The sequence below is a fragment of the Saccostrea cucullata genome, unplaced genomic scaffold (genome assembly GCF_032062105.1).
Source record: "Saccostrea cucullata isolate Sc308-1 unplaced genomic scaffold, CSIRO_AGI_Scuc_v1 ctg434, whole genome shotgun sequence".
Lineage (NCBI taxonomy): Eukaryota > Metazoa > Mollusca > Bivalvia > Ostreida > Ostreidae > Saccostrea > Saccostrea cuccullata.
Genome location: NW_026924500.1, coordinates 20011 through 47388, shown reverse-complemented (window position 1 = coordinate 47388; position 27378 = coordinate 20011). Strand labels below are relative to the sequence as shown.

Sequence of the window (27378 nt, the reverse complement as noted above, 5' to 3'; positions counted from 1 at the left end):
AAGTGAAGCGTCCGGATATCTGAATTCTATTGATTTCTCTTCCAGATATACTGTATTTGTATTGTAACTCTTATATACAAAGAAAGACATTAAAATGCTATCATTTAGAAATAATTAATTTTTTTTTAAACACTTATCTTTAGTATATATCAGCACTACTTTTACACTTTTTTCAAATACACTGTAAATTGTTTTAAAAAATTCCGATCAATCTACAAGTTTACTATAGCATAGCAACAATGAAACGGCAATTTTTACCCATTCAGGTTTTCTTGGGGGCAAAATATACCGTATCCTTTTTATCATTTCGAGGAATATTTTTGTCTTTTCTAATCTAATAAGAATTTGTCTGTGCTCCTTTATATTTATCTCCCGATATCTCTTCTACGTGATTTTCCAGAAAATCGTCTGCAGCCTGAAGTATCTGACGCAGATTGTACAATGTCAGTATCTTAACCTCTTTCGAGACAGTTCGAAAGTTTGCGAGATTTTGCATCGGTAGAACGGTGTAGGCAGGCAACCCAAACGACATGGCGACTTTGTCTCTCATCTCCAAGACGCTTTTGCTGTGAAATACTTTAGATAAGTCTTCCTTGACCGTTGCCATCGTATCAACTTTGGTTAGGAGGATCAACTGTGGAATTTCTGAACGAAATAAAAACTTTTCTTTCAAAAAATGCAGTAATGTATGACATGTTGTTCAAACACAATAAAATGAGAAAAAAATTTAAGTACAGTCAAGCCCCACTGTTGCTTAAAAACTATATGCAAAACATAATTATAACCTACTTCGTGCATTCATCAGTTCTTGGAGTTCTTTCACTTGTTTTTCAACATTTTGGGACATTGTTATTTCGGGTGGATTTGAACCATCAACCACAAAGATGACACAGTGTACACGGTCAGCTAAGGTAGGATCTTTCCTAAACTTAGCATTGTCTTTAGTAATAGGCGTACTTTGATTAAACTAAATAAAAACAAGAATTATACATCAAATGTGTGTTTTATACTTATTATTTTATACATATATAATGCTCTTCTGTATAAATATACATGTGTTTGAAAGCATTAAATGCATACAACTGGTATGAAACAAATGTATCTTAACCCGACCATTTAGTCTGTAAATAAACATAAAATTAATGGTTTGTATACCACATATCCATCCATCACGTGACCATCCAGAATTGCCTCGACATCACGTGAGTTAAGACTTTGGTCCTCCTCTAAACCACGACAATCAAAAATTCTAAAGTTGAAAGACTTTGAGGTTCCTTTTCTTTTTACTTTGTAAACATCAAGCTAAAATTTGCCACAAATTAAACAAAAAAAACAAAAAAACAAAAAACAAACAAACAAAAAAAAACAAAAACAAACAAAAAACAAACAAACAATCAAAAAAACAATAAATAGCAAATCTTGCAAAATATCATTATGCAAATGCCAACGTATAATTCTGTTATTCTAACATATTTCTATAATATTTTTGTCATCTTCCATAATGTAAGTTATGTTTTATCCTAATATTTTCGCTTTTCCAGTCGATAGTTACAAAGTTTTACTAAACAAGAGTTATCGGTTAACTCCGATCCCCATATACATGTATTTACCTAAGTCAGCCACTAGCAATTGGCTACTACTAACTGACTTAAAATGTGAATTAAATTAATAGGAAGACTTAAGTTTAAAAATATATCAAATAAATATGATTTCCACAAAAACCTCAATTATGTTAGCTTTTCGAAGCTTCCAATCTTAGTACAGATTTGAGCCAAAAATCCTTTAAAAAGTGTTTTTCTTACTTGGTAAACGATCATTTTTTTTTTGGTTTTGTATTATTTTGTATTTTTATGTGACCAAAAAAAAAAAAAAAAAAGAAAGAAAGAAAAGATTAAATATAGTATGGAATGCCATATACGACAGCCAACTGCTTACTGCCAACTGCTGACTGCTTACTGCCAGCTGTCAGCTGCTTAAAGCGCGGATCTAGAACATTTTTTCCAAGAGGGTCGCTCATGTTTAAAAAAATCCAACCCAGAAATTTCTTGACAAGAAAAAAAAAACGTAAAGTCCTTTCCTTAATGTGAAAATTTATTTTGGCCGAAGAGAGGGGGTTCTCATGCGTCATACCTTCATATCTATGACATTTTTTTTTATACCAACTTAACACAAAACCGCGTTTTCGGGGGGAGGGGGGGAGTTCTAAGGTCCCTTTTAGTTGATTCGTTTTATACATTGGATAACTTTTAGTTGGTTTAGTTTGTGCATTAAATAACTTTACAAATTTCAGAGGGGTGGTCCGGACCTCTCTCTCTAGATCTATGCATGTCAAACATATCTTATTTGTAAAAACAAAGAGATATAAATGTTTGATCGGCGTTTTCTACGTAGAGGGTCCAAGATCAGTTTTACGCAGTTCGTTTAGTTTATACATTAACCCATGACTGTACAAATTTCAAATGCCCCCCATCCCACCCCAAGATATTTGCATGTAAAACATTATAACACACAGAGAAATACATCTTTAATTTGAGGAAATTCTTAACTATAGAATATAATGGAAAATATAAATTTATTTTCAAAACATCTTTATCTGCGAAACGACAAATCTTTTTTGTTTTTTAAATTTTCTCTCTTCAAAGGTTTTGTTGTCTTCGGGGGTGGGGGATGGGGGTGGGGGTGGGGTGGGGGTGTTACTTCTTTTAAGATTAAAAGCAGAAAATAGTTTTTTTTTTTTTTACCTATTTCAAATAAGAAAATAAAAATAAACAATGTACTTTATCAATGGCATACACTGTATATTGAATATTTCATGAATTAAAACATAATGGTCATTTAGTCAATTTAATTTTACCAGGGTGACCTCTTGGAAAACGAAGTCCTGGATCCGCACCTGTTTTTTTTTTTTTTTTTTTGAAAATTTATATAAATATCAATATAAATATAAAATTTATTCAAATATGTGTGGCAGTTGGCAGTAAGCAGTTGGCTGTCGTATATGGCATTCCATAATATAGGAAGAATATATAAATAACTAATATACAGCTTAGATTTAAAAAAAAAATATAGAGAAAATTCGGATTAGCAAATAATATTATTTATGTCAATTTGGTAATGTCATCCTCTTTCTGGTTCTATCTTTTTATGCCAAGAAAAGGAAACATTTAATCGTTTGAAATATAAGTAGGCATCGCATGATTGGCAACAGTCTTAATGTATAGGGAAAAGGTAATGGCCTTGACCTATTCTTACCTCTAATATAAAACAGTCAAATTAAATCTAACTGATGTCAACACTTAGAAATATTGTTTCTTTTTTATTCTGTGAACATTTCATTAAATATTAAAAGTAGTACATGTGTATATGCTAAAGTTTGCCATACTTCAGCAATATTGAAAGTGATATGTGGAATATTTTTGATAAGTTCAGACTACCTAAAACTAAATGAAAGATCTTTCTTTTTGTTTTGTAACTTAATATAAAGATAGGACTTTCCTGATAATTACACAATCTAAATCAATCGCCTTTCGTAGATATTAGCGATTTAAAACAATAACCGATTTATTTCCGACTCGGCATTAAATATCAGATATCGTTTAAAGTCAGCTATACTATAGAAACGTGAAGATATATAAGTTCAAATCGGTGAAAATTTTAAATTGAACGAAAATAACAAATATCATGTAAATCTACACTTAATCTCGTATTTTTATTTTTAATTTTTTAGCTCAGATACGCCATATGTAGCTTGAAAGGAATTTGAAGATTTTTGTAATGATGGTACTTAACTGATTTTGTCAAACTAGAACTAGCACATCCGGCACGTGACCTTAGAGATAGCCTCCCTTTGATTACAGAATCTATGGTGTTGAAGAAGCTGGATTTTCCTGACGAAATTCGTCCTAATAATAAAATGTTGACGTGTGGAATCTCTGAGTTATCTTCAAACTCAGCCAGAGGTGTATATTCTTCTATTTCCTTCAGAAGGCCATCGAAAGACTGAAAAAAAGAAAATCCATTTATTAAACTAATTCAGAAAAAAAAATATTTAAAGATTAATTTTTTGCAAGTGCAACGATTTGCAGTCTGTGTTCCTTGTTTAAATTGTGTCCCTTTTTCTAGTTCAGTAGACGAATAAATAAAGTTGAATTAAACTTTACAATGCTTTAAACAATGCATAAAAATACAATAGGATCTGGTTGATATTACTAGTAATTGTTTCCATTAACCAGGAAAGAAAGAGGTAAAATTACCGTTATATCAATGTAATTGACGTACACAACGGTATGCCGTGATTTAGTCGCCATTTATATAGCAGATGGCATTGATTGATTGATTGTAAACTAGTATTGTTAAACGTCCCTCTCGAGAATTTTTCACTCATATGGAGACGCCACCACTTGCCGGTGGATAGCTGCAAATTTTGTCCTATACTCGGCACTCAGGGCCATTGAGCAAGGAGGGGTCTTTTTCGTGCCAAAACCTACTGCAACATGGGACCTCGATCGGTTTATACGGTCTCATCTGAAGGAAACGTCTCCACGCAAATGGCAAATGAAGATAACGAACAATAATCAAGCTCAAAAGTCGATTCAAACAATACAAAAGAATAGCAAAGACGAACCTCTTAACCACTTCTGTGCCACAGGGCCGATTTTGGGCCGATCACACAGTTGCGTAGAGTGCCACGGGGCCGATTTTGGGCCGATTTTATTAAAATGAATTGTGACTTTGTATTTCTTTCACTTCTATTCAACTTAAATAATTATTGAACTTTAGCATCTTTTTATTGCATAACATTAAAGGTTTTATGGCTTATTTGTAAAATATCATGAAAATTTTGGGCAAATATATGGAAAAACAAAGTGAATTTCATACCAGCGATGACGCCATGAATTTTGAAATAAATGAGTTGTTACTTATAATACCGGTATTATTACTATTGAATATGCTAAATGAACACGATTTCATTTCAAAGGTTTATTTTCATACCATTATAAATTCACTATATTGAGGTACTACTCGTCCATTTAGCAGCAATAGAATCAACGTCATTTTACGTAAATGACGTCATAATAACAAGTACATGCAAGCCAAAACTTGAGAAAACCTTCCGAGTTTATAGATTACCAGTAACTCTTGAGGCATTTAGATTGATTGACTGATTGTTTAATTCCCTGATTTAATATTGTCAAGTTTGTTTATTTTACTTAGTATTTTGTTGCGTATGAACAAATTAAAATTTATTTCCTGTTTCGTTTTGTTTCCTGTGTTCGATGTATTTTTCGTAAGTTTCCTAAATGCAGATTTTAGATGCTGCTACTCAGCTAAAAGCATCTAATAATTAAACACATTGAATAGATATTGAAAAGATAACCAAAGCTAATAGCATCAAATGTTTGTTTTTGCTTTAATTGTATTCTGATATTTTAATTTTGATCAATATTTCTTTTTTTTTGTTCCGTATTGACTTTATTTATTACATACCGGTATAAAGTTTACTATTTCATAGATTTTTTTTAACAAGAGGCATGAATTCAATGTATTACAGTGAAAGGGGTAATCATGATCAGTTTGATATGACCATTTTTCTTCCAGAATTTTAATGGAAAATAATGACGCAATCTTATCGAAATCTCTAATGAGAAAATATACATGAACGGCAAATGAAAGAAATTCTTTGTGTGACAATCTTTTTTCGAAAAAGATTTTTTTTTAAAAATTTTATTTTGATAAAAGGCTATTGATCTTTCTATTTTCATCGTGTAGGATATATCCTTAATATATATCTTACACTATAGTAAGTTAATTTGAATAGGAGTACAGATTATTTAGATTTTTGCTAGGGAAGTAAAAATTGCACCCTTTTCTGATGATGACTACACAGAATCAAGTTTACGTGTACAAAAAAAACAACAAAGTGTTGTCATATATTTTTCTGATTTTCTGATTCCCTTTAAATTAATGCTAATCATGCATCGGGTAAATAAAATCTTGGGGACTAGGTAAATATAAAACAATTATTGAAAATTTATTTAAAACTGCAGTAGAAATTTGCCTAAAGCGCAAAATGGGGTAGGGGGGGGGAGCGAGAGAAATGAAAAACAAGAAGCAAAAACAATGTATTAAAAGTGATTGTTTTGATAATTCTCACTATTGTTTTCGGCTTCACGAAGAAAGAACAAAAAAAAAAAAAAAAAAACGGCAAGGGGAAAGCCGTCTTTGATTTAAAAAAAAAATAAACTAAATACATGTATTATATTATAGCAAAGTACTATCTCTTTTTTTAAAAAAAAATGGGTGAAAATCGATCCATCCCCACCCAAACCCCCATCCGTTAGAGTACACGTACGTATGCAATTTTTTTTAAAATATCGACCTTTTCCTTATACATGTACCTACTCCTGTGAGTTCCATTTACATCATGGAATATGTACATGTGTGTAGTTGTACCTTTGAAAACATTATATAGACAAATACAATTTCAGAGAGAGAGAGAGAGAGAATAAACGCACAGTTACTAAAACATGCGATTAATTTTGAATTGTTTTGAATACATTATTATAATGTTTTAAACTTATGATTGACTTTTTTTTTTAGTAATTCTCAAGTGTTGGTTTCCTCAGTTAAATTAGTATAGCATAAAGTGATTTTTTTTTGGGGGGGTGTATTTTTCTTTAATTCAGGGGGATGTTTAATCTCAATTTATTGAATAACTGTTCATGTTTTATTTTAGCTGCAATAATGTAGCCCTCTCCGATTATTTTATCTGTTATTTGGGGGGGGGGGGGCTACATTATTACAGCTACACTGTTTTATTAAACCACCAGTTCTTTATAATTATGTTAGCATAAATATTTTTTAAGATACAAAATATGAAAAAATGTGGAATTTTGTGAATTCAAACAATACAAAAGAAGAGCAAACACGAGCCTCTTAAACACCAAAGACAGAAACAGTTGGCATAAAGGAGGAAATTCCCTGTCGACCGGTCACACCTACTGTCAAAACGACCGGTCACAACTACCGGCAAATCTAAATAATCCGTAGACAATTCAATTTATAAATAATGGTCTGAAAAACGTCAGTCAGCATTCTACCTAGAGATAAATGTGTTTACTGTCAAGCTCATTGCGAAATGATTCAGACTGTTGATATCTTTATTTCATCAACTTGTTTCACAATTATTTCTTCGCTTTAGAAATTGGTTATGCATGCTCTTGTGTATCGAATGAACTGAGAGACAGAAACCCTATATGCAACATTACATAATTAAGGAGAGTTATCTTTTTTTCATAAGTCAAGTTGTTACTTGACTTATTTTTCTAATATATATATATATATATATATATATATATATATATATATATATATATATATATATATATATATATATATATATATATATATATATATATATATATATATATATATATATATATATATATATATATATACAAATCAAAGGTACTGCCATGGGCACCAAAGTCGCCCCTACATATGCCTGTTTAGTAATGGGATTTTTAGAAGAAAAACTTTACAACGTTTTGCCGGAAACATTTGATCTAGACTTTACGCAGTACGTTAAAGAGAACTGGAAAAGGTACTTGGATGATTGCTTCATCTTTTGGACAAAGAGTGAAGAGGATCTTACAAAATTCCATTCGGTCATAAATGAGTTACACGATTCAATTAATTTCACAAGTGACATGAATCGGGACTCACTTTCTTTCCTTGATATACTTATAATAAAAAACAGAGAGGATATTTCTACAGGCCTATTCTGTAAAGAAACAGATACCCATCAATACTTGGACTTTCGCTCCTGCCATCCGTCACATACGAAAAGGAACATTCCATACAATATGGCGAGACGTATTTGTACAATCGTGACCGATTCTTCTCTACGATTGAAAAGACTCCAAGAACTAAAACAACACCTGACGTGACAAAATTACCCAGTGAACCTTATTGAGGACGGAATCAACCGGGTAAAAGACATACCTATAACCCAATTACGAAATATTCGCCATCCCGAGGAAAACGACGAAGAGAATATTCCATTTGTGATAACTCACAACCCCCGTAACCACAATATTCTCAATTCAGCAAAGCGATTTTATCCAATATTAGAACAATCTGAAAACATGAAAAATCTTCTGGATAAATCGTCAATTATTAACAGCAGAAGACAAGCACCAAACCTGAAGAGGATATTAACCAAAGCAAAATTTTCCTCTAACAACCAGAGTGTCGTCAAAAAGTGTAGTGACCCCCGATGTGGAACGTGTGATTTCATTCAGGAGGGCGAACAAATTACACTTAAAAACGGGAAAGTTTTAAAACCTAATACCAGTATGAATTGTGAATCTTCAAATTTGATTTACTGTGCAACATGCCCAACCTGTGGCGAGTATTATATAGGGCAGACAAATCAACTTAACGCACGAGTGAGGGTACACAAGCAACATATACGGGATGAAACTGTCAGATGCACCCCTTGTTCAGAACATTTCGCCGAGTGTGGTAAAGGGAAATTTAAGATTTTCCCGTTCTATAAAATGTGGACATCGGATGAAATCGCCCGTGTTACCAAAGAGGACTACTTTATAAGACTTTTTAAACCAAAACTGAATTGCAAATGAGATTATGTATAATTCACAAAACTTATTTTATTTCTATGCTTTAATTATACATTCTTTGACTGCGTTGAAAAAGGTCATGCAGCCGCTACCACAAACTACATTGTGACCTCATAATGCCTAATTAAAAGTTATCACGACGTCATTAGCAACGTTATTGACAACGTTTTGAATTTTTTGTAACTGTCTGAAGAGCCAACATGGCTGAAAGCGCTAACAGTAAAGATTTTATTTAATCTGGACTGCAGCATTCTGTTTTTATTTATTTATGTATATATATATATATATATATATATATATATATATATATATATAAAGCACAAAGAAATTCACTTTTACATGGATACCCATTTCCGCCCCAGCCCGGGATTGAACTCTCGACCTTCGGAATCTGTCTCCTAGCAGTGCAGGAACAGCGCGCTAGACCGCTCGGCTATCTAGGCAAGTTCAAAAACTTGCTTTCGATGCCGATGGAATTCTCGCGGCGCTGCCCTACACTACACGGTCATTGAGAATAGAAGTGAGATACAGTTATTTGGACATTAGTTTTAACAGAGGATTGTTACCAATACATGTTGTAATGAAATTAATTATTATTTATAAAGCACATTTTACAACAACTCTTAAACTAACATAACTGCCCTAAGTGAAGAAATATTAATACAGAAAGCACAAAGAAATTCACTTTTACATGGATACCCACTTCCGCTCCAGCCCGGGATTGAACTCTCGACCTTCGGAATCTGTCTCCTAGCAGTGCAGGAACAGCGCGCTAGACCGCTCGGCTATCTAGGCAAGTTCAAAAACTTGCTTTCGATGCCGATGGAATTCTCGCGGCGCTGCCCTACACTACACGGTCATTGAGAATAGAAGTGAGATACAGTTATTTGGACATTAGTTTTAACAGAGGATTGTTACCAATACATGTTGTAATGAAATTAATTATTATTTATAAAGCACATTTTACAACAACTCTTAAACTAACATAACTGCCCTAAGTGAAGAAATATTAATATAGAAAGCACAAAGAAATTCACTTTTACATGGATACCCACTTCCGCCCCAGCCCGGGATTGAACTCTTGACCTTCGGAATCTGTCTCCTAGCAGTGCAGGAACAGCGCGCTAGACCGCTCGGCTATCTAGGCAAGTTCAAAAACTTGCTTTCGATGCCGATGGAATTCTCGCGGCGCTGCCCTACACTACACGGTCATTGAGAATAGAAGTGAGATACAGTTATTTGGACATTAGTTTTAACAGAGGATTGTTACCAATACATGTTGTAATGAAATTAATTATTATTTATAAAGCACATTTTACAACAACTCTTAAACTAACATAACTGCCCTAAGTGAAGAAATATTAATATAGAAAGCACAAAGAAATTCACTTTTACATGGATACCCACTTCCGCCCCAGCCCGGGATTGAACTCTCGACCTTCGGAATCTGTCTCCTAGCAGTGCAGGAACAGCGCGCTAGACCGCTCGGCTATCTAGGCAAGTTCAAAAACTTGCTTTCGATGCCGATGGAATTCTCGCGGCGCTGCCCTACACTACACGGTCATTGAGAATAGAAGTGAGATACAGTTATTTGGACATTAGTTTTAACAGAGGATTGTTACCAATACATGTTGTAATGAAATTAATTATTATTTATAAAGCACATTTTACAACAACTCTTAAACTAACATAACTGCCCTAAGTGAAGAAATATTAATATAGAAAGCACAAAGAAATTCACTTTTACATGGATACCCACTTCCGCCCCAGCCCGGGGTTGAACTCTCAACCTTCGGAATCTGTCTCCTAGCAGTGCAGGAACAGCGCGCTAGACCGCTCGGCTATCTAGGCAAGTTCAAAAACTTGCTTTCGATGCCGATGGAATTCTCGCGGCGCTGCCCTACACTACACGGTCATTGAGAATAGAAGTGAGATACAGTTATTTGGACATTAGTTTTAACAGAGGATTGTTACCAATACATGTTGTAATGAAATTAATTATTATTTATAAAGCACATTTTACAACAACTCTTAAACTAACATAACTGCCCTAAGTGAAGAAATATTAATATAGAAAGCACAAAGTAATTCACTTTTACATGGATACCCACTTCCGCCCCAGCCCGGGATTGAACTCTCGACCTTCGGAATCTGTCTCCTAGCAGTGCAGGAACAGCGCGCTAGACCGCTCGGCTATCTAGGCAAGTTCAAAAACTTGCTTTCGATGCCGATGGAATTCTCGCGGCGCTGCCCTACACTACACGGTCATTGAGAATAGAAGTGAGATACAGTTATTTGGACATTAGTTTTAACAGAGGATTGTTATCAATACATGTTGTAATGAAATTATATATATATATATATATATATATATATATATATATATATATATATATATATATATATATATATATATATATATATATATATATATATATATATATATATATTAGGGATGTCAAATCGGTCAATTTTTGATACTCGGTTACTCGGACGTTTTCCGATCGAGTACCCGGGTACTCGATAAAAGTGTAAATAAATATGAACAAGTTAATTGATAACTGTAAAACATTGTAAACTCTTGTAGAAATAAAACCGATGGGAGGTTACCTGCAAATGCGTTGTAACAATTATGACCACTTTGTAACCGACGATATTTAATCGAACATTTTTTTAAGTTCAATTTATTTATCAGATAAATACGAGAAATAAAATCAGAAATGGTTCACAGTGTTTTTGTTTAAAAAATGAATTCTGTTCCGTAATTGTAATGTAACTCTTAGGTGCGTTTGATGTCCAAGTGATAAGTGTCTGAGCTATATGTACGGTATAAACTTGATAAGTTATCCTATAACAGAGCGGATTTATACGATCTTCGTACACTTTTTGATCCTAGATTTCATAGAATTACGATACGGTATGTTGTAGTTTGGAGCAATGATGGACATAAGATTTTTAAAGCATTTGCCTTCAACCATTTGCATTATTTGGCATGTAATCAAATGCATCCAAATCAACAATCGCACGTGCAATAACGTCTTTCCCGAGAATTTACGGCTTCTTGGAGAATTGACAAAATTATTTAATTTGTTTAAATATAATGGACCTTAAACGATGTTCAATGAAAACAAATAATTAAAGCAAACTAAATATAAGGGAAGACGACAGTCGAAGGTGAGAAAAGCCCGGGTAGGTACATCAGGTGTTTGGTCACGATAATTACAGTATAAACACTGCCACAGGCGATAACGGTCATTTAGAGGCATAGGAAACCCTAATTACTGTATGTACAAGTGTAATGAACATTTTACGTTTTAAAACCGATGTTTTAATCCATTAATAGATAAGCTTAGAAATATTTAAAAATATACATCCGAGTAACCGAGTACCTATTTTGGTATTTGATTCTCGGACGTTCGATGGAGTCCCCGGTTAACCGGGTACTCGTTGACATCCCTAATATATATATATATATATATATATATATATATATATATATATATATATATAGTATTCAAAACAAAATGAAGAATCGGTACAGATTTTGGTATATTTAAAAGTAAAAATCCAAAAATATCACAAAACATTTACTGCAAGCGCTTTCGCCATGTTCGGCTCTTCAGGCAGTTATACAAATGTCAGGTAGGTTACCTGGTAACGTCAAAAGCATAAAGTTCATTGTGACGTCATAATAGATGTTGGTAGCGTAAAGTTGGCGTAATCGTTAAAACTACTTGAATATTGTCAAGGAGAAACTCAAGATCTTTTTAATATCAACTTTAGAGTAAACTTGCATGTACAAACCAAAAAAAAAAAAGGCAACCCTTTAAACTTACAATTACCTGCTTACAAGGTTTTAACTGTACTTTTGAATATGAAAATTTAAGGAAAAAAAACCAAACATTAAACTAGGAGACTTATTGTTCACAGAACAATAAGAGGTCTTTCCACCTTCTTTGAATTTCAAATTTGTTTTATATCTGACTCCTTAAAATTATATTCCATGAAAAAGAAACCAGAATTGTCTTAAAGCACAGAAAAAATAAATTAAAGAAAAAATTGGAATGACCTTGACCTTTGACCTTGAAAAAATATTCAAGGTCATATGTCAAGGGTCATAATGCAATTGACCCCATGCTTCTATGACTTATAGTTTTCAAGTTATAAGGTTTAATAGTAAGTACAAAGAAGTTAAAGGACAATAACTCATATAAGGGTCATGAGATCCTTTCGCACTTATACAGTGAAGTTAGGCGTAAAGACTCTTAAGACATTTGTGAAGATTTGGTGACTCTACGGTCTATAGTTTCGGAGGAGTAGTAAAAAATAGGTTTTTCACACAAGGGGCAATAACTTTAAAAAGGGTTAATGTTAGGGGACAAGAATGAAATCTTTGAAATAGTTTTAAAAGTACATAGTAATGATGCATAGACATTAAGTATATGTTGAAAGACAAAAGAGAAACAAAAAGAGCTAAATTTCTCAGTTTTGGAATGACCTTGACCTTTGACCTTTACATGAATTTTAAGGTCACAGGTCAATGAATCTTATGCAGTTGGTCCCATGTCTCTACGACTTCTCGTTTTGAAAATGTTTAATTATTTGTAAAATTCAAAAAGTTTCAGGGGCAATAACTCATTGAAGGGGTCATGAATACTTTTGCAATGAAGGATTTAAGGTTTTCTTAATTAGTCTAAGACATTGGTGAAGGTTTCATTACTCTACGATTTACAGTTTCGGAGGAGTAGCAATAACAAATATTTTTGCGAAAGGGGCGGTAACTCCAAAAGGGGTTTAATTTCATATACGCAGGGTCAAACGAAAAAATCATTTAAGGAGTACATTCATATGAACTATAAATCTCTTCAATAACTTGTGAAACAAAAAACCATTCGGCGGAAAAATAATAAAAATAACTAGGAGACTTATTGTTCACAGAACAATAAGAGGTCTTTCCACCTTCTTTGACTTTCAAATTTGTTTTATGTCTGATTCCTAAAAATTGAATTCCATTAAAAAGAAACCAAACTCTCTGAAAGCATAGAAAAATGGAAATTTAAAAAAAATGACCTTGACCTTTGACCTTGAAAAATTGATCAAGGTCAAAGGTCAAGAGTCAAAATGCAATTGACCCCATGCTTCTACGTCTTATAGTTTTAAAGTAATAAGGTTTAATAGTAAGTACAAAGAAGTTAAAGGGAAATAACTTATATAAGGGGTCATCAGATCCTTTTGCACTCATACAGTGAAGTTAGGCCTAAAGACCCTTAAGACATTAGTGAAGGTTTGGTGTCTCTACGGTGTACGGTTTCGGAGGAGTAGCGATAACAAGGTTTTTAGCATAAGGGGCAATAACTTTTCAAGGGGATAATGTCAAGGGACAAGAATGAAATCTTTGAAACAGTTTTAAGAGTACATATAAATGATGCATAGACATTATGCATATGTTGAAAGACAAAAGAGATATAAAAAGAGCTAAATTTCTCATTTTTGGAATGACCTTGACCTTTGACCTTTACATAAATTTTAAGGTCAAAGGTCAATGAATCTTATGCAGTTAGTCCCATGTCTCTACGACTTGTCGTTTTAAAATTTTTTAATTATTTGTAAAATTCAAAAAGTTTCAGGGGCAATAACTCATTGAAGGGGTCACCGAATACTTTCGCACTGAATAGATGAAGAGTCCTCTCAGTTAGTCAAAGACTTTAGTGAAGGTTTCAGATCTCTACGGCTTATGGTTTCGGAGAAGTAGCGATAACAAGCATTTCTTGTGAAAGGGGCAATAACTTCGAAAGCGGTCAAGGTTCATTTACGCAGGGTCAACTGCAATAATCTTTTTTGGAGTACATTCTTATGGACTATAAATTTCTTCGATATATCTTGAAACTCAAAATCACACGGCGGAAAAATAAGAAGAATAATAAGAAACAGAACAATACCAATAGGTCTTTCCACGGAAAGGTGGAAAGACCTAATAATAATAAACAGAACAATTTCAATAGGTCTTTCCACGGAAAGGTGGAAAGACCTAATTATTTCACCTTTTCACTCCAATCTAAATCCATTTCTTGCCATGGTTTCTGAAGTAAATCACCAGAAGTCTCGGGCACTGGTTCATTTTGTCTATAACAAAATCAAAACACATTTCTTAAGTGAAGAGAATTACAAATCAAAATGATTCGTAAAATAAAAAAAGTTTCCTCTTTGAAACATAAATGTAGATCAAACAAAAATTTAATTATTCAAATTTCTTTAACGAATAACCCAGGAATGCTCCGTGGTTTCATTTTATATTTTCAAGTTTGAAATGACCGTTTGGAAAGTTTTTATTAGGTTGCAAACAATACAAATTTTCATGAATAAACCTTCTACATGTATAATTTTAACCACAGGGACTTGGAGTATGGATTCCACTTCTCCCATATTTTATTTTATTAAATCAGGAATCGAAACCTTTTTCCTCTTCATGTATTTTAATATTTATTATTACATGTTATCGGTGATGTAACACCTTTGCCTTAAGCTGTTTTATGAAGTATTTCGTTTCACCTTATACATAAAAAAGAGCGCACTTGTAATACAACCCTTTCTTTTTATGCCCCGAAATCGAAGATTCGGGGGTATGGGTATACATGCATTCTGTAATTTAAAATCACATATTTTCGTAAGGTCATATTTTCGTTGTTTGAGTAAAAACTCTTGGTTTGTGGTGATTTCAATTCGAGGATGAGGAATGATTGAGTTGTTATGTACATAACATTTAACATTTTGTGGTAAACATGAACTCGTGGATCTCTTCATACCCCGAAAACAACGAAAATTAAACCCCCACGAAAATTTGTGATTTCACAGTAGTTCTTGTCCTGTCGGTTCGACCGTTTGAAGAAAAAACTTTAACCCTGTCCATATCTTTTGACTGGCTGGGGCTATGGCTTTCATATTTTACAGGTTTATTTCTTGTGACAAGACCTTTCTTTTGGTACCACCAAATTTGACCTCTTGGCTTTAGAGTTTGCTCCACTTTTACAAAACATTACCATACTTTAACTTTAGCCATTACTTTTGAATAGTTAGTGATTTCACAATTAAATTAAGAAAATTCAAAATTCCTTGTGACAAGAACTTTCTTTGGGTACCACAAAATTTGACCTTTTATCCTAGACCCTAAAGGTTAACCCACTTTCAAAACACTTTAACCTTCGTCATGACTTTTGAACAGTAAGTATTTGGGCTATATAATAGTTAATTAATAATGCTCCATTTGTTTCATTTATTATTTTTATTTTTATTGTATATAAATTTATAAAAAAAATATATTTAATTTGTTTTATATAAAGTTTATTATTATGCATAACATTAACGTCACGCCTCCATCTTGTTATATAGAGTTTTTGTACTTTGATTTTAGCATCTTGAATAGCAACAACAATCATCTTTGTAAAATGGTAACCAAGGAGCAGTCGATCCAATAATTTTATAAATTCTGTTGACCAGTTGTTTCAATTACTGGTTATTCGGTCAATATCCTTAAGGAGAATTCGGTTCCATGGACGAAGGATGCAGCTCTAATGTCTGTATCTGCATGGAATCCATCCGGTTTCAATATGATATTATAGGGCAAAGACATTGGCAAAATGGTATACCTATATACACTCCAAGGATGTAATGCAGGGCATAGTCCTTTAGATACGGTAATTGATCTTGTTGATAATGTTTCCTAATGCTCTTCCTCCTCCTGTAGACAATGCTTCGCTGTGTTTGGACCAAAAGCGCCCTTTTCATGGAAAAGAACTTAACGGTAACAATAGGTGCTGACTGTTCCTAGTTGGTAATCTCCTAGTCTATAGTCTTTCTGCTGTGTGCCACTATGGCGAATGTTTATTTTATTTTGTATGCTGTTTTAATAATGACTCTCCTTCATCACCTATGGAGCAACGGTTGATGTAGAGGGGGTGGGGTGGGTCAGACGGTCCCCTTTGTGTTCTGACCAAAATGTATATAAGATTTAGTTACTAGTAATTATTTTCTTGTGTGACTGTGGACCCCTTACCTAACTCTAAATTACCCCTAAGATTCCTAGATTGGTCACTGTAGAGTATCATACATCTCTTGTAAGTTTTCCTTCTTATCTGTAAAAAGAACTATCTCGTCTGTGTAATTTTAATAGGACTGAAATTTTAGATTCACCCATGGTTATTCCAAGGTCTTGACTGTTACTTTTGGACAAAGTCAGGGTTCTTAATTAAGATTAAATTATGTATTAGCCGAAAACGAGATATCTGAAAAGAGCTCATAGACGCAAAGGGATTATATTTTTATATTAATTGATAACATGTAAAGAATTTGAAAATATACGAAAAGGAAGGGAAAAGCATATCAATCCCTGATTTAAAAGAAAGAAAAGAAAGGGCCCTGATTTAAAAGAAAGAGAAGAAAGGGGGTGTCCATTCCCCAAGTTCCTGTGGACTTCCTATAATTTTTTACTTTTAATCCTAGTCTCATGTAAATTCTGAATATACCGGTGTCAGTAAATAAAAAGAAAGTGGACGCTTTAGATGGCGATTCGTTTTTTGTGAGGACACATATCTTCAAAGACAAATTCTTAGGAAAAATTAAGATATATTTTTGAGGAACATTTTGTCTGACCTTTTAATCTGGTAAGAATTTGCATAAATTCAAATAATTTTTATCAGCTTACATGATTGGATGACACAGCCTTTGACGACCAAGTAGCTCTAGGTCTAGATCTTCATCAGGATCGTACACTTCGTCTGATTCCAACATACCTGTCGTTTTGTAAATAATAAGTTTGCGTACTCCTTACGAGAGGTGGAAAAACGTTTCGTTCTGTGGCTTGTAAGAGATTTGATCCTTCGATGTTAGTTGTTTTTTATGTGGTTATTGAATTTAAAAGTAATATATAAAGACGGCGCCGCTGGTCGAAGGTTAGAAGAGATAAAATGTGATTTAAAAAAAAAAAAAACAGATCGAAAGCGAAACTTATTTTCATTGAAACTTATGACTGTCTATAAATATTCGACTTTAGATAGATATATCTTTTTTGAAAATCATATTTGTATTAAAACAAGATCGAAAGCGAAACTTATTTTCATTGAAACTTATGACTGTCTATAAATATTCGACTTTAAATAGATAAATCTTTTTTGAAAATCATATTTGTATTAAAACAATTTTTTTTCAAAAATACACATTTATAGAGATGTCAATATGAAAATCTAGAACTTATGTTCGGAATCCACAAGTGAATTGCAAAATGGTTTCATTTTCTCCTTTGAATTTTTTTCGCATCAATCATAATCTGAAAAAATAATATTTGCAACAAGATGTATCATACTGTAATTTAGCTACTAGAAGAGTACAAAATAAGAACCGAAAATATATTGTTTTAGTTCTGTGTTGCTATATTTTGCATTGATCTTGTTGCAAATGCAAAATACAGCGAAGCATACTGTAGATTCCTTATTTTTCGCGAGTACTTTTTATCGCGAATGAGCTCTTCAACAGCAAATCGCGAGAATAATAATTCGCAAATGGACGGTTGATCAAGAGTTTCAACATACATTTCAGCACCATAAAAATAAAGGCGAGTAATTTAATTTCGCGTTTCGTGCTTCTCACGAAATTACGCGATAATTAATTTCACGCGTATATTTAGGAATCTACAGTACTCATCCTTTAGTCTGTACATACCCTAGCGGAAAGTGAAGTGTACTGCACTTTTTGGTATAAAATATTTTTAAAATTAATATAGTGTTATTATGACATAAACCCTCGATTCCACCACTATTTTCTCGATTTTAATGGGCTTGATCACCTACGGTCAGTTAATGTGTTTGGAATGTTATCAGATATGTTATGGTTATAAGCCGAAAACTGTCCATTGTGTCAGATGTATTAGACGACCTGATGCGCGTTAGCGCCGAGGAGAGTCTAATATATGACACATTCGGCTTATAACTTACTTAAAACATTTCACCACTGTCGAACACTTCCATTGTTAACTTATTGTACACCCATAGTTAAGGTCTCGTTCTGCTTGGATGACTACCTGACCAGTTTTTGGTTTTCTTAATTCTTTCTTTATATATAGTAGGAATCATCGAGAGGTGTTTTATATCGATGAATATGAACATTATCTTTGTTTAGTCTTATTTATCTGCATTGCGACATTTTTTATATATACTACGCATGCATAAAAGTCAGTTCTATTACAATTACAATTATTCATTTTACAACGCAACGACCACGGATGACGACGTACATTTTAATATCAATTCTCTGTAATTATCAAAATTGGTTGGCCACGCATAGAAAAACATTTTGATTTTTTTATAATAATTTTAAACAGCTATGTCATTAATTGTAAAATCTAAAGTGGGTTTATGAAATAGACCCTTGGTTACCATAGAAACGGGGTGCAAAATTCTCAATTTCGTTAATTTTGAAAAACGTGAACTTATCAAGAAAAACTGTGTCCAGAAATGAAAAGGGATAACTTAATATGTTTTCATTATTTAAATTTAATACTACAAATTAAAGTATTTTTATATCTGTAGTTTTAATTTAATCTCTCAATAGTAAATGGCCAATTTACATATTATAACATATCAGATATGTGATTGGTTTAGTGGAGTTTTTGGAGGCTTAAAACAAAAAAGGCACACTGATTACAAATTTAGTAATAATTAATTATGAAAGGCTGATATTTGATTATATCAAAATATGTAAAATATTGGTGGGACACTCAAAGATGTAAAAGGAATTCAAAGGTAAAGATTACTTTTTTCTACATTTTGAAGCATTTTTTGCTTCCTAATTACTTCCCTTGAACTACTCTCTAACGTTTGGAGGTACAATGTGTATTTAGTAAACAGCAATGAACATTTCTGGCGAAAGATCTCATCAAAGTTTTACAGTATGGAAGAAGAAAAGAAGGCTAAACATCTTATACAATGAAGACAGAAGGTAAATTCATGTATATACTGAGCATTACAAAAATATCAAGATTAACAAATGCATATTTGCCTTACAATACACAGTTGTTTTACCGGTAGTGGTCAGTGGTCCTTATCAAATCAAGCGAACTATACCTTTTGACAGTTTGACTTTCTGACCAATGAATTAATTATTTTTATTAATAAAAATGAATTTGAAGCATATAAACATCACTTGCTGATACAGCTGAACCCCCCCCCTTCCCCGAAATATAAATCTCTATATAGAGATTGTATAAAATCTGTGCCATTCAGTAGGTTTACTTTTTATGATGTGCTGAGAGAGACTTTTAAGTGAACGTTATTTATCTTTATAATATAAATTTCCACTTCTGTCAGTTTTCATTCATTGTTTATCCTATTATTTCAATTCTTTATTTGCATTAGACACATAATTTACAGAATTGTGTTGTTAAAATATTTAACCAGAGCAAGTTTGTTCCTCTAAAAAGAATGCATCAAACGTTTATAATGTGTGAGCACAAGCATAAAGTAGCTAAGTTTTTTAAAATAGTATTCTATATATCAGCAAAATATGGTCATGTGATGTTCATAAGCAGAAAATAGGAAAACAGCATGTTTGTTTTAATGTCATTAATTGTTTTATTTAATAGCTTCTATCTTTTAAACTTTAAATTTATTATATATATCCAAAACTGTACTATATGTATTGACAAAATAGATCTAGGTTAAGAATGCACTGGAAATATTGAGTTACATGTATTTTTGTTTATATAGACTCTTATTCGCCTGTGAAGTACCAGTACTGTATAATCTACAGCTGATCTATAGTTCAATTTTGTGTGAATAATAATAATCTTTTCAAATAGCAAACATTAAAAAATATATATGTACACTTGTACATATGTATTAGTATTAAAACAAAATTTAACTAGAAGTACTGTGAGCAATGAGCTCATTGCTCACTAAATGATACCCCCTGCCTCCCATATGGTTATAACTGATGACAAATCCATGTTTTACTGTGGCCGGGAAACCCAAAATATGTTTCAAATCAAAAAGTAAAATAGGAGGTGCACAATGACAATATGTAATAAAGATTCCGTGAAAGGTTCATTAAATTTCACTCACTGCAGTGGTATAAGAGGAGTTGCGGATTATTAAGAGATGGGTACCCTAAAGCGTAACAGACAGACAGATGGACGTACAGCTAGACGGACATACCGATTACAGTATACCCTACCACTTTTCAAGCGGAGGGTATAATAAAACTACTAGTATATACATGTACATGTAGAATGTTCACCTCTGATTTATAATGATATTTGTTTTTAGGGGTGGGTCGATATACCGATACATACCGATATTTTCCTCCAAGATACGGTTTACGATACAAGCATTCAAATATCGATACGAAACGATACACGAACGACCCATCCAAAAATTGAAAATGAAAGTACCTGTCCTTTGAAAATGGCGGCTTGTACGAAGTGAAGAGATTATTTTGATATTGAAGACACACTTTAGAACTAATAAGTCGTTGATTAGGGGTAAAACGTTTTCACTTTTAAGCAGGCTCGGGAGATTGGACAAGAAAAGTTCAGTATGAAATGCGTTCTATACACAGAAAATATCGTTTCCAGAACATTTGATATTATAAATTGTTAATCTATCTCGTACTTTTTTTGTAATCTCAACTTGGCGACACACTTTCAGCAATGATTTAATAATAATGTAAATATGATCGATGTTTTTAAATGAATTTTTAGTCCGTGTTCTCTGATGAAATACACAACTATTTGTAAACAAATTCTGAATAGTAAAGCCATATATGGCGTATGTACAATGAAAATTATTAGACTAAAATTATAAGAACTTATTAATTGTCTCATTACTTTATATAAAGATAGAGCTTTTCCGTAAATTACAAAATCTAAGTCAATTGCGTTATAAAGATATCACAATTTAATTTGGATTCTCGGAATTTTCTCCGACTGAAGAAAATACAAAAGATTTAAATAACACAATACAGATAAGATAAAATTGTATTATTAGATGAAACGAGGTGTTCTCCGTGTTCAGAATTGTATGAAAAGTTTGAATTTAAATGTATTAACTATATTTCTTTACTTAATTTTGTATTTTTCAAAAATATATTTTTTTATCAGTTACGCCATATATGGCTGTAATAATAGTATGTACATGTATCATTGTTTTGTACAGTTTTAGTCAATGAAATTGATGAACTTCAAGTATTAATTTCAAAGCAAAGTTAACATGATTTGATGTAGAATAATTTGTTGATTTAATGTCTAGACAAAAAAAAGTAAAATACTTATTATTTGGAATAGTTTTATAATTTATCATAATATCGAGATACGTATCGTATCGTGCCAATATATCGAGATACGTATCGTATCGCAAGATGTGTGTATCGTCCCACCCCTATTTGTTTTATACACACTGACCATGTTTTATAATAATTATTCTAAACAAATTATTTGATACTCAGGCAAATATTCACTACTGGTAAGATGATCACACACATGAACATGTCTGTTTATAAATGAAATGAATTTTCCTTTTGATCATGTTCCTAAGAAAATAATTATTTTCATCATTTTTTCATCAAAGGATTTACCATATAAGATGAATAAAGAAAAAGTAAGACCAGTAAACCAAAACAGGACCAAATAGGCCATGACTGAAGTTCAAGTGCATTCTGCAAGAAAGTGGACAGCCTAGATTTTGTTCTTTTCAAGGTAACCATTCTTAAAATATGAAAGTAAATTAAGGACAGATGATACAAACAAAAAATGGATGCCTGGATTGGTATTACCGTATATATTTTTTGGCATAATTTAATTGCAAATTAATGATGCTATTAATAAATTTCTAGAATATTAAGAAATTGTAAACCTTCTGTATGATGTTCAAAAGTCTTCCCTCTTGAAACTATCCTTATTAATCTATACAAATATTTTTCACTTCAAATTCCATTTTTATGCAAATATGAATTAAAAATTAAAAAGTACTTGAAGAAAGTTATTAGTTTTACTGATTTAAACATGACCCCAGTTGTTATTTTCAAATTCTTTGACAAAAGTTTGTTTGTATCATCTGTCCTTAAATTGTTAAAAAATATTTCAGTTTTATATCTTAATTTAAATCTTGCTTATTTCTTTTTTTTTTTTAAACAAAATTTAATACCTGTCCAGTAACAGAAGAATTATTATACTAGAATAAAGAATACAACTTTCTAAAGGATTACATACACATTTAATTAGCTTGAAATCAGTGTATATTGGAAAGTTCAGGAATTATTTACCATTGCAGGTTGAGAAGGGATGCCATATTTTAGGTTTGAAACCAGGCAAGTGAAAGCTGAATTCCAACCTATTCCAACATAATTGTACCCACTGTCTTCAAGATATCAGTGTTTGAGGTGTCAAAGTTCAAATATAATAGGAACATGTTTATCATATTTTGTGATGGCATCCTCAAATCTTATGCTGTATAACAATATGTTTTAGAACTTATCAAGCTTTATCCTGTACCTTGCCAAAAAAACTCAACTCAGCATAATTCTCATTAACTAATTATCAGTGTTACTTGCGTATGTCAATGTAGATCATTACTGGTACATGCCTGACCAACAAAAACTCTAAAATTGAAAAATCAGAGACAAGATTTTCAGAGCAGCAGAAACAGTAGAATTTGTCACGTAAATCTAATGATATGTACCGTAGTTGAGAATACATGTACTCTAAATGTTGCATATATAAAAAATAAAAAAAGCGAAAAGTTCTCTTGTTTTCAGAATTTATATTTACATGTGAAAAAAAGAAAAGGAGATTGATATAGTTGGTGTGATGAGATGTTGGCAGGAACCTAGTAAAATGAAAGGAAGAACTTCCTTAAAATGATACTTGTGGGGGACAGTGTCTCTTGGGGGGGGGGGGGGGGGGCATTGTTTCAACTGACTTTACAGAATACAAAAGATCAATTGCAAACCAAATTGTTAATTATATGCCAAACACTATGTTTAAAGTTTTCCATTGTTGGATATTTATACCCCCTGCAAACAAAGTTTGGGGGGGGGTATATAGGAATCACCTTGTCTGTCTGTCTAACTGTCCGTCCGTCTGTCTGTCTGTGCAAATATGTCTGGTCCATATCTTTCTTACTGAGGGACATTAGAATCTACTACTCCACACAAAGATTGCCCATGACCTAAGGGTGTGTCATGACCTTGACCCAAGGTCATTTGGGGAACTTCAAGGTCACTGGAAGAAAAATTTCATAATTCGTGTCCGGTCCATATCTTTTTTATGGATTAACTTGGTAGGTTCTCATTTCACACAGAGATTGCCCATGACCCAAGGGTGTGTCAAGACCTTGACCCAAGGTCATTTGGGGAACTTCAAGGTCACTGGAAGAAAAATTTTATAATTCGTGTCCGGTTCTTATCTTTCTTATGGATAAACTTGGTAGGTTCTCATTTCACACAGAGATTGCCTATGACGTTATGGTGTGTCATGACCTTGACCCAAGGTCATTTGGGGAAGTTTAAGATCACGAGAAGAAAAATTTCATAATTCATGTGTGATACATATCTTTATTATGGAAAAACTTACTTCTGAAAAACCCAGCGGGGTGTATTTTGTCCTGTTTGGACAGTTCTAGTTATTTTTAAATCCAAGATAACTTACCAAAGAGGATGTGAATCTTTTTTAAACCAATGTAATTTTTCTCAAGTTTAAAGTCGTGTTTCATAAGTTTTAAAAGAAAAAATCAGAAGGGGGGGGTTAAATTTTTGACTTCATTCAAAGTATCTGTGGTTTGCAGTTGCCCATGAATTAAATATAAAAATTATACAAAGTAACAAGTTGAAATGAGTAAAATATTATGAATGTCCTGCTTGTTTTAGTTTCATTTCAGAATTTTTCAAGTTTGACCAAATCTTGAAAAAGTAAAAGCCACAAGGTTTTGCAATTATTTGACATAGCATTACAAAATGCATTATATTTTAGCAACATCATAAAAATTTAAGATGCCAAAAAATTTAGTTCACATTCACATTTAACTCATTACACAGGTTTTATAAAAGAGTAAATAAGTGTAGTTTTGGGAATATTGTTACGTTAAACGCAGCCATTTTGGTTAAAAATCTGGTATTCCTGTCACCATGGTAACAAATCTTGCATTCCTGTTTCCATAGTAATAGAGAATGGATAGGGAAAATTTTATTTCATATTAGTTTCAATCTAAGGGGATAGTTTCATGAAACTTGAAATATGGCCTGGTTAGTCTACATGTACTTCAAAATTGTCAATTTTACGGAAAGGGGGGGGGCATTTTGTGCAGGTGTTCACAGTTCTCCTCTCTAAGAACATATTTACATGTATTAATGCTCTTGGAAATGGATTGTGAATATTTTTACATGACACTTCTCCTGGATATGGACTAATTTTACTGTAAATGACATCAAAACAGGTAGAAAGGAACATTTCTTTTCTATATGAACTTGATGAAATGTGCATATGTTCCTTGAAATACGGAAATTTTGCAGATTTTGGGTAATTTTTCATCAGCTTTTTTAAAAAAAATGTTTAAGTGTCCCATAAATATTTTAATGTGTTTAAACTAACTTATGTACCATCTATACAATGCACTGTTTCCTGAATTTCAAATCAGTGTGCAAAGTATTAAAAAATCGCTTTGAAAAAGGGTCTAAAATGGTAATTTTCTCAATTTGGCAAAATGCCAAAATCCCCAAAGCTAAGCGTTGTTAAGCCATTATGTAGAATTACATTTTAAAAAAAATTATGCTGTTATACTAGAGAGGAATAATGGTAGTTTTGAAACAAAAGTAGATTTTCCCATTCTCTTGTTTCATTTAAGCTCATTTTTATTCAGTAAAACCTACAAAATCACGTTTTTTGGTCAAATTTTAGGAAGAATTTACAGGGGAAACAATAGGTGCCGTTACCATGGCAACGAGACATTTTTTGAAATAAAAAAATATAAAACCATTAATGATGTGACAATGTGAGTACACACAAAAAGTTTCATAGAAATTGAAAATGTAGCGTGGCCAAGCATTATTGACATTGTTTGATAATTACAGAGAATTGATATTAATTTTGAAAAAAAAGACCTTCAGAATCGGGGGATTTGACGATGCCATTTATCGATTACACCAAGATGCTTCAAGTTTTGTATTGTGAAACATGATCCGGATATATATTCTTATGTTTTGGAATTAGCAAAAAACAGTTTCTCGTTCACAGGTAATTTTTGTAAAGCAATAGGATTTGAAAGATTTTACTCCAACCACTCTTTTAGCATTTTCTATGAAATTGGGAAATTATTTCTGATGTATTTTTTTCAAATGCAAAAGTTTCTCTTTTGTGCGCAGGTTTCGAACTCGGAAGGATTTTACTCAAGCCAATCCTGAAAACAACGACAGACACTCGCTCAAACAACCGCAGGACTAGATGGAAAAATGGTCATAAATCACTGAACGAAATTACAGATTTCGTTGGAATTTCGTGAGCGAAATATGTATCATTTACACTTTATGATTAATACAGTGCAATCATAGTCCTCTTTTGGATAAAACGTTGTAAAAAAAAATGTTTACATGATACAATGTTTAGTAATTTGTTTAAAAAAGGTAGGTACGGGTATGTATTATGCTTTTGATTCATTGTTTGAATTTTGTTAATTTTTTAATCTTCAGGAACCATAGATAGCTTTGTACATCGGATTTGAATTAAATATGTTTATATATCGCTAGAAGATGGCATTGTACTACACTTGGATTTTTTGTAGGAATATCTCATAAACATGTGCCACTGTTCACTGGCGAAAAGGCATCATTCTTGATGATAGAGAAAATACAGGTAAAATTCTGTGTCGGTATCCGAATTAAATATTCATTTTCTCTGTCGGTCATGTTCTCTTATTTAAAACCTTAAACGTCTGTCGGAAATGGAAGTTATTTTTAATTTCATTTCATTGTATTGAATTTTTAAAACTTTGAAAATGTATCGATACACATGTAAAGGTATTTTGAAAGAAATTGTTACAAAGGAAAGGATATATGATTTAAATTGAAAGGATATTTTGAAAGAACTGAAAACTGAGGTCAGCTAGAACGAATGCCCCAAGTGTGGAGTCGGTTCCGCTGAGGAAAAGGGATCTGGTGATGTTTATAACCCACCTCCATATTTGAAAGAAACGGACAAAAACTTAACAGAAAAAAATGTTACGGACTGTTAAGAAATGTTTCTTGTGAAATAGATCAAAAGAATATATAGCACAACTTGAAGACGAGAGAGCTTCATTAAACAACCATTGTAAACTTCTTAAAAAGGAGGATGAAAAAGAACGTTGCCAAAATAGCTAATCTGGCTATTTCAGAAAAGGATGGTGAAATTGCAATTTTCAGTGAAAAGTTAGAATACAGTGAGAATATAGGAAAACTTAAAGACGTTATTGCAGAAAAGGATGATAAAATCAAAACCTTAAATGAAACAAGAAAGGATATGGATGACAAAACGACAAAATTACAGCAAATAATAAACTGTAAGGAAAAAGAAGAGAAGTGTCGAAATGCAAAGGTTGAAGAGTTACGGAAACTATCATTAAAACAATAAAATGCTTTCTTTGTTATTACTGGAATTAACGGAAGTAGCTGTTGCAGAAAAAATACATAACCCGCGTAAGCCGGTTATGTAAATTTTTTCTGCAAT

At 32.5% G+C, this 27378-nt stretch overlaps 2 protein-coding genes and 1 long non-coding RNA gene across 5 annotated transcripts in view; 2 read left to right on the top strand and 1 right to left on the bottom strand.

Annotated features, from left to right (window-relative positions):
* Nucleotides 1-27378, top strand: part of LOC134266554 (uncharacterized) — a 38012-nt gene that overhangs the window by 7593 nt on the left and 3041 nt on the right. The gene's annotated exons all lie outside the window — the stretch shown is intronic.
* On the bottom strand, nt 312-17560 carry LOC134266555 (interferon-induced protein 44-like). The gene is made up of 6 exons (XM_062748777.1): nt 17341-17560; nt 14684-14765; nt 3790-3999; nt 1156-1302; nt 790-967; nt 312-645 (listed from the first exon to the last, which is right to left on the bottom strand). Exons 1-6 carry the CDS (start codon nt 17424-17426, stop codon nt 335-337), a joined length of 1014 nt encoding a protein of 337 aa, XP_062604761.1. The 5' UTR covers nt 17427-17560; the 3' UTR covers nt 312-334.
* On the top strand, nt 19279-23426 carry LOC134266545 (uncharacterized). Its single transcript, XR_009991992.1, has 3 exons — nt 19279-19628; nt 22253-22380; nt 22955-23426. It is a non-coding gene; the product is annotated as an uncharacterized LOC134266545 (long non-coding RNA).